Here is a 9,195-nt window from a genome sequence, read left to right as displayed (position 1 = left end):
ATCACATAGTCAATTTTTGAATTGAAGTACGAATGCAGTTAGCATGATGTACCGAGCCCGGTGCATGTTAACAGATGCATGAATGCACGCATGCATATCATAAGGTATGCTAATTTCAAAATGCCCTAATCTACCATCATAAGCTGGTAAATAAAAGGGAAGAAAGAAATGGGGATTGGAAGACATACACACACTCACCCACACTTATTACATGTTTACCCTCACTCAGAGGGCTCGAATTAATATTACAGTCCCAAAATAATGAACGAATAAAATTATTACAAAATTTCCTAATTAATTAAAAAAAGGGAAGCAAAAGAATAAAGAGGGTGGCCACAGCCTCTGCCTCAGGGCGCGCAGATGATGCATGCTCGAATCCGTCCTGCCCGGAAAACCCGTACTATGCTCTTATCGCTTCTGTTTGTAATGCCTTGTCTTTCTAAAAATTTCCAAAGTGCTGGAACAAGCTCTCTGCCTCCTACAGAGAACCACCGGCCAGACAGAATTGCCACCGGCACTCCAAAATTCCCGTCGGCACTTTATCGGGTTCATCGGCACTCCAGATAGTGCCGGTCGGCACTAAATTCTGCCGGTCGGCAGAAACTTCCTGCAACAGACAATCTGACAGCAAACAGAGGACAGGCAGTGCATAGTATGGAGTTTTTGGACACATGTAAGCATGGTCCTACTTCTTATCATATTTCGAACTCAAAGAAGCATGACTTTCGATCTTTGAATCATCAATGGTACGTGATGAGTCAAAGGGTCGAATTTGCCATTTGATATGAAAATGCATGCAACAAACAACATGAAAAACCGAGGCCTTATCAAGTTAGAGTCAAAGGTCCCGATGACCGGGAATCAAGGCGCATTGCATCACTTGGAGTATGAATGGTCCTTGATTCCCGAACTTAGTTTGACACCCCAAACCAAGTAAATGTAATGCATGTAATGCTTCAACAAGGCTCAAATACATCATGCCACCAAGATATAAAGCACAACAAACATTATGCGACCAACATGACAAATGTACAATGCCAAGCATACAAGGTACAAAAATGGTGCAAACATAGACCAAATTGACTATGGGATCGATGTGCTACACAAAGCTTAATGGAACAACTATCCAACAAACATGGAGCAAGCATGCAAGAGGGCTTAAAAATGGCAAAGGGACAGACCCTTACCCTCCTCAAAACAGTGACCAAAAGTGCTTAAAATGATAGGCAATCAACTCATGTTAACAAGCAAATTCATGGTCCCAAAGTCAAGACACAAAAGGAGACAACTTACCTTCAATGACATGACCACTCACGGCATGATCAAGACAAGTAGAAACAGAATCTATGCATGCAAAATAGGACCCCAAAAGCTCCTAATATGGCAACTAAGATATCCCCCATGAAGCAAATACACTAAGGCTCATTCTTAGGCATAAGAGGACACATCTTCAAGGCATGAAAGAGGCCATGCATGCACACATACAAGCATGATTTTTGGACTAAAATATGACCCTAGATGATGCCAAATCAAGAGGGTAAACACAACCATGCATGCTAGAGGTCAAAATGCTCAAAGCTTCCAAGACAAAATACAAAGCAACTCTAACAAACATGCTAAACATGACCAAGTTGATAACCAACAGATTTTAAGCATGGAAAAACAATGCTAAATGCTCCATGGAACCAAGCCAACACACACAAAAGTCATGGCCTAATCATGGGATGTACTTTTAAGCAAGATGGAGCAATACAAAGCAAATATCACAAGCATGCAAGAGGGCCAAATCCGGCCAAAAACAGAGGTTATGTAAGACCTAAGATGCCTAAAAAAGTGCTGAAATGAAGCCAAGAAACAACAAGCACACATGCTACCCTTTTGAGCTCAAAAAGCAAGGAAACAAAACCATAAAGGGAGAGGGGTGTCCCTCCCCTATGCAAGACTTCAAACCAACTTTTTTGACACTAAAATACACTGATTTTTAGTGATCAAAAGATCAAAATGCTGAGATGAACGAAACCTTATCAAAAAGGCACCAAAATAGGCCAAACAAGGCCTAAGAGGGTGAGTTTGCAATCTAACCACAAAGTGACCTTAATGAAAGTGTTAGAGCAGGAAAATATGAGTCTTTTTTATGTTATACACAAGAGCCAAAACAATAAACAAAATAGGTAGAAAACCAAAGCAAGTTTGGGGAATAAAAGGGAAGATGCTCACCCTTGAAGAACCCTTGAAGAACAAATGGCCTAACCTCCTTCTTTGGATCAAAACCAGTCCAAAACTCAAGAAACAACTCCCCCAAGTCCCTCAATCTCGGACTAAGGTGTGATAGTGTGTGTAATGGTGCAAAAGTAAGGTAAAACACACCTTTTGGGCCAAGAAACACACACAAGAAGGGAGAGGGAGAGAGGTATAGATATAATATGTATCTATATCTCAAAGGCTGGTTTTTGCTTCTGTTTTTCTAACCTAGAACCAAGAGGAAAGCCTCCCTCTTATAAGGATCCCTCTTGCAAAGCTTATTCAACAAGCTTGGCTAGAGGGAAATCCCTCCATACACGTGTATGGAGGGGAAAGGAGTTGGTGCCAGCTATCACAGCTGGCACAAAATATCTCCAAAAAGTGGAGGAACAGTGGTCGGCTGCCCAAAAAAGCTATTCCGGCAAAAAACAGTGCCGACCGGCAACATATTATGCCGACCGGCAATAAAGTGTGCCGACCGGCAAACAAAATTGCCGATGGAAGAAAAAGACCAGCCGGTGGCCTCCAGCCACTGCCGGTGGTGTATGGGGATGTCTCACAAGGCATTCCCTACCCCTCTAAGGCAAAACAAAAGTGTTTGGTGCAAAACCAGACACTAAACAGTCGAGTTCGGGGATCCTGAGGCAAGGCGCGCGAGCCGAGACCTCCGGGAACTCCAAACGAACACAATCATGGATGATCACCGAGTGTTCAAACGGTGACGTCCAAGTCTTGAGGACGGTCAAAAATGGGGTGTCTACAATATGCCATTGACATAACATTTGCTTTTCAAATAGAGAACTGAGGTTGAGACCCTAAGATTTAGATATAAGCATTCAAAAGCGTTCATGGAGACAGAATTCACTGGTTGTTCTTCCCGTCTTTCCATGACAAGGTTTTGAGTGTCCTGCACATCAAAACAAAAATGAGATGAATGTGAGAGAGGGGCGATACACGTGCTGTTGTATACAATTCTGAATCAGTAGCAGAGACATTATGCAGAGTAGAAGTGTTAGCGTCAATGTAAACATCAGCCTCAAGATCATTATCCATGAAGTTCCCAGTGATGCTAAATGCCCAGTTCTGTCCTGAGTAAAACATTGAAGCACCTCTCACTTCTAAATCAGCTTCATACTTGCTGTTATTGAAGATTGCCTCCTTGCCACCACAGTTAATGTGCAAGGAATAATCTGTTGAGAGTTGACAAATCTGAGTAAAACATTGAAGCACCTCTCCTTCTCTCTCTCTCTCATGTTGCAAAAATGACATCATTTCATACATTATGCAAACAGAACTAAATTATAGAAAATCATAGTGAACTGAACTGAATCATAGTGAAATACAACTTCTTCAATTTAAGATTTGACAATGGATTCAATCGTTTGATTGAAACTCATATTGAATCGTTAATTTACTTACATTGATTACCCATAGCAGAACATGGGTAGTTTTTCTTGAGGCATGGATGAACTCTACTTCTGCAGTATATAAGGAAAGGAATGCAAGCATTAGTAGTAGCCTGCTTATAGTTCAGAAATGAAAAGGCAATGTTTGGAGCTATTATTCATAAACAAAAAGCAACACCCACCAAAGAGGAAAAGAAACATGGCAATCTTCTCAAAATACATTAATACAAAATACAGGCACAAGAATCTTACAATTTGTTGGTGGAGGCGGCAGAGTAGGTCTCGACCAAATTTCTGAAAAGTCAGTGAAGAGATTTACTATTGCAATTCTATGTAGTTCTGCGAGATAAAAATAGAAGGAACAAATAAAATTACACTTACACACTCCCTCGAGGACATTCAACTGGACTTGAGCTTTCCCAAGTGAAATTGTTATAAGAAATATCCCTGTATATTAAAATAGAGGGAAAACATTAAAATTTGTCTTAACTAAGAACTTTAAACAAGTTAAACAATAACCTGCATTATTCTTTCATGGAACTTGATGTCACAAATTGTCAAAGTTGGATGATAAATTGATTAATGTGAAAAGTGTGCATACACATTCTTGTTTCTTGAAAGGATCCATCCAGGTATTTGTCCAGCAAGTTGGTTCCCCGTCAAATACCTACAAAAAACATCCTTGTAGTGTCGTTTAATGAGCATACATAAGAAAAGATCAAATACCTACAAACAACATTCTCATGTCTCCATCAATGAGCATATGTCAGGAAAAAGAAGAATTTATACAAGAGATCCCCTTACATGAAATCTACTTTAGCTAGTTGGACAAAAGATGTTGGAATTTCACCACTCAAGTGATTGAAACTGAGGTCTCTACATTGACAAAGAGCACGAACATAAGTCCACCAAATATAGAATCAATGAACACTAATTGATAGCATAATAGTTTAGTAAAATTGCTATTTTTATCAGAAGAATCTGGCTATTAACTTCAAAAGAAGTAAAACCTCAATGATTGCAACTTTATAACGAAGGATGCAGTGTGCAGGTATAATAGAATAGTTTTGATACATAACCACTGAGAGCAAGCAATAATTGATCTTGCTCCACCTATCCAAAAAATTGTATTTGCATAGATTTTAATCCACTTTAGAAAATACACCAGTACACCCAAAGATTTTTATCCCTTTGTTGGGCTCTATTTAAGCATCATAATGACAACTCAACTGATACTTATTGCTCCTATTTGGCAGTAAAATCCTGCTACTCAAGTCCATACAATCAACTGATGCTATATTTAAGGAAAATAGAAGATAATTTGATAAACAAACAACAAATGAAACAATGTCCAATGCCATCTAATGGTAACCAAAACTGGATCAGGTACAGATGCCTTGCCAAACCTGTAAATTTAGAGCACCTTTACGACCTATCCCAGTGATTTTCAAGTTGAAATAAATCTTTCCATACTATTGAATTAAGTTATGATCTTTCATACATGAGTATAGGTGAAATCCAAGATGTAGTATTAAATAACCTGAATAACATGAGATGAAATAAGGCTAATATGTCCAGAAATTATCTGAAAAGTGGGACAAGAAAAGATACATGAAGACATTTCTGCACCCTTTGAAGAAATTTAGAATTCTTGTAAACTCAATAATTGTATGATGTGCAGCAAGAACACTTATGATAAGACTTTCTACACTAACTCCAGGCATGTAATTCTCCAAACCATTAATCAGAGTGATATCTTCAATTGCAAGCATTAAAAAAATGGACACAAGTTCCTGACAGAGTATTCAGTTTTGTTAGATCCCCAAAATATCTAGGTATCTCTCCATAGATTGAGCATTTCCTTAGTACCCTGCATCAGACCATCTAAGTTTAATTTTTACTTTAAAAAGAGAATACAACGGTGTGTCTTAGAAGAGAGTAGCAAAGCCAACTCACAGCACTTTCATGGATTCCATATTACTTAATGGCGGAAAATTAGACCGTCCACCTTTTAAGTCACTAATCCTCCTACAATCCATAGAAAGCAAAAAAAAAAAAAAAAAAAAAAAAAAAAGGGTCAACACATTCATCTTTTTGTTGAAGAAATACGAAAGAAATAATGTATTGTGATTACATACTGAACAACTAGCATATACACAAGAATGAGATGCCTAGCAAGGCAAGAAATAGCTTTTTATATCAGTTTCTAGACTCACCAAAAAGAGAGGATATGAACCAAGCAACGAGCGGGGAAGTGCTGAAGTGAAGTACCAATAAAATGGGATGTGTCTGGAGAGTAAATATTGAGGAACAAATAAAATATGAATTTCACGTAATACTCTAGTTATGTCAAGGGTGTATTTTGATGAGAGTTTTGAGGAATTTATGACAAAAAAAGTATAATAGAAATCTGCACCATTCATGAATCAAAAGATCAAATAGATTAAGAAAGAAAATATAAAGGTTGAATCAAATTAAATGGGAAAAAAAATGATAAAGGGTTGAATGCAAACTACGTCTCTTGTAAAATCAAGAATTAAAATGAAATGGAATATGTCTTGAATTTGTTTTGTGCCGATGTATAAGGGACCACACATGCAAGTTCTCGGTATTTAACACAGAGTGATACTAGATACTGGTTAAATCAACAAAGCACAATGATGTAGCAGCCTTGAAGATCCCATGCACATGTGACAGCATAAGACACTTTCACAGGACTAAATAAAACCCTTTGGATTTTGTGAGGAAAAGGAAGCAGCATACCATGTTTGATTATTATCAATCTGCATCCATGAAGCAATAGAGAGCCTCCACCATCATGTATGTCTAGCAGATTGACAACTTAAATATCGTATATTCATCCTTGAATATAAAGAAACAAAATTCTTCAAATGATTGTTGATGCTGTGTATCTAGACAAGTATGGATCAATTCAAACTCTTCAATTCCTTAATCATGGAATCCTTAATAAATATCCGTGAGTGAAAATCAATTGATTTCACAATAAAAAGAAGGAAAAAAAGAAAACCTCGTCAAAGTTTGCTACATCAAAAACTTGTTAATTGAACCTTTCCTGACATTGGACCCCCATCTAAATTGCATGATCAGGATTCTCTTCAAGGATCCCAAAGCAGCCCTCTTTCTATGGCGAAGGGCCCTTTCAAACAAACAGCAGATTATGATTAACCAAGATTTTCACAAGCGGTCTTCAAGAAATCCATGATACACACTTAGAGACACCTCTTTATGTGAGTACTAGGGATGAGAATCTCAAAACAACCAACCGATCATAATCTAAACACACAAATGATATAGAGCTCAGATATTTGATGAAATCCAATTGCACAAAAACGTCCTTACAAATTCCATCTAAAAGAATCTTAATGATCATAACCCGCATCACAGAAAAGATCACAAAAAAAAAAAAATTTAAAAATTAAAATGTGATGATGGAAAAGAAGATATGTAAAAGAATTAAATTAGCAATCGCTGCCAAGAATCTTACAGTAAAATCATTTTAATATGGAAGCCACATGTAAGAAGATAAAAATAATAAAATGATCAGAAAAAAATACCAATAACTGAACAATATAGGTACATCAGCATAATATGATGGTAGAAAAAATATTACCAAACTGTTTATCTTCCCCTTCTAAGGGAATCACTCTCTCATGTAGTTTCCATTACAAAAGGCAAAAAAGCCCAAAACCAAATTTGGGGATAGCTAGCTCCACACAGATTAATTACAAAACAATAAAAGTGAGATGAAATGAAAGAAGGAAAATTAAAGAAGAAATACCCAAATGCGAGCAGTGGCATCTTGACCAGATCGAAGAATCACAGCGATGTCATGTCTCATCTACTTCATCACTGCCTCTCTCTTGTTCCTCAGCAACTTTATCCTGGCCTCTTCGTCATTGCCTTGCTGTTTTTACAATCATCAAATTCAATATACATACACACACCCATTGTTTGTCAAATTTTAGGATTTTACAAAAAATCGAAGCACGAAATGAGAGAAGACAAACCATCTGGAGGAGTTGAAGCCTCTGCGGAAGAGAGAGATTCCCAATTTCATTGCTTTCTTGTAGTGTCTGGTGGCTACACTCAGCGCAGTCATGTCTTCTTCTTCCTCAATGATTTGCAAAGAGAAAGAGAGAGAGAGTAATGGTCTACTAAGAAGAACAAAAAAAACAAAGTTCCAACTTTTTCCAAGAATGGTGAAGTTCTTCCAAGTTTCAATCTATAAAAAATGGGGAAAACTTAGACTTTTGGTTCAGGACCTTGAAATCGCCATGAGAGAGAGAGAGACAGAGAGAGGGAGGGAGACGGACAGATTGAGATAGCATTTGTATAGAGAGACAACTATGCCCCGTTTGAAGAGTATTTCATTTCAGCATTCGGTGCCAAATTATTTTATTTTGGCGCTTATTTTTATTTTGATCATACTATTTACGACAAAAATTGCGTGTTGTGAAAAATAAAATATTTTTAACAGTTAGCATATGTGCATCGTGAAAAATGTACTTTTTAATGATTGATTTTTTGTACGCCGTAAAAAGTGTAATATTTTTAACGACTGACTTTTGTGCGTCGTAAAATGTTCAATATTTTTAACGGCTAATGTATACGTGTCATGTATAATTGATATATTAACGGCATGTCATATGGACGTTGTAAAAAGTTTTATTATTTACGTCTAATATTGTAAATCGTAAAAAAATCATCATTATTAACAAAAATGTTCATTAGGGTCTGTTTGGTAACGTTTACGTTTTTAGTTTATATTTACAAAAATTTTATAAATTGATTTTTGTTTATTTTTAGAAAAACATAAACTACAAACGCATTTGGTAATTGACAAAATGTTTAAAAAATTTTAAAAATATAAAAAAGAGTGAGAAATAACAAGTGGCGGCAGAAGATGGTGGTGGAAAGTGGTGACTGTGGGTGGTGGGTAGCGGATGGTGGTGGGTGGTGGCGAGTGAGTGGTGGTGGTGGTGGGTGGATGGGTGGGTTGGTGATGGTAACGAGTGGTGGGTGGTAACGAGTGGGTGGTGGTGGTGGTGGCGGCGGGTGGTAGGCAATGGTGGCAGGTGGGTAGCGGATGGCGGATGGTGGCTGCGAGTGGTGGCAATGGGTGGGTGGGTGATGGTGACGAGTGGTGGGTGGTAGCGAGTGGGTGGTGGTGGTGGTGGTGGCTGGTGGTGGGCGATGGTGGCAAGTGGGTAGCGGATGACGGGTGGTGGTGGTAGGTGGGTGAATGACGGTGGCGGGTGGTAGCGAGTGGGTGGTGGTGGTGGTAGTAGCGGATGGTGGTGACAAGTGTGTGGCGGGTGGGTGATGGTGGCAGGTAGGTGGCGGGTGGTGATGGTGGCTGGGTGGGTGATGGTGGCGGGTGGTGGGTGGTAGCGAGTGTGTGGTGGTGATGGTGGTAACGGGTGGTGGATGGTGGTGGCAGGTGGTGGGTGGTTGTGGCAGATGAGTGGCGGATGGCGGGTGGTGGTAGTTGTAGGTAGGTGAAGGTGGCAGGTGGTAGCGAGTGGAT

General features: G+C 38.7%; 1 protein-coding gene across 1 annotated transcript; it reads right to left on the bottom strand.

Moving 5' to 3' along the window:
- Positions 1 to 3,087: 3,087 nt before the first annotated feature.
- LOC145807431 (putative LRR receptor-like serine/threonine-protein kinase At1g07650) lies at positions 3,088 to 7,944 on the bottom strand. Its single transcript, XM_082905601.1, has 8 exons — positions 7,676 to 7,944; positions 7,447 to 7,572; positions 4,452 to 4,523; positions 4,249 to 4,314; positions 4,029 to 4,094; positions 3,900 to 3,941; positions 3,661 to 3,719; positions 3,088 to 3,431 (listed from the first exon to the last, which is right to left on the bottom strand). The coding sequence occupies exons 2-8, from the start codon at positions 7,464 to 7,466 to the stop codon at positions 3,103 to 3,105; spliced, it is 654 nt and encodes a 217-aa protein (XP_082761727.1). The 5' UTR covers positions 7,467 to 7,572; positions 7,676 to 7,944; the 3' UTR covers positions 3,088 to 3,102.
- Between the last annotated feature and the right edge of the window lie 1,251 nt (positions 7,945 to 9,195).

Source organism: Camellia sinensis, chromosome 14 (genome assembly GCF_055761805.1).
Source record: "Camellia sinensis isolate YWXY chromosome 14, ASM5576180v1, whole genome shotgun sequence".
Lineage (NCBI taxonomy): Eukaryota > Viridiplantae > Streptophyta > Magnoliopsida > Ericales > Theaceae > Camellia > Camellia sinensis.
Note: the sequence above shows the minus strand (reverse complement) of the source record. Positions and strands in the feature narration are given on the sequence as shown.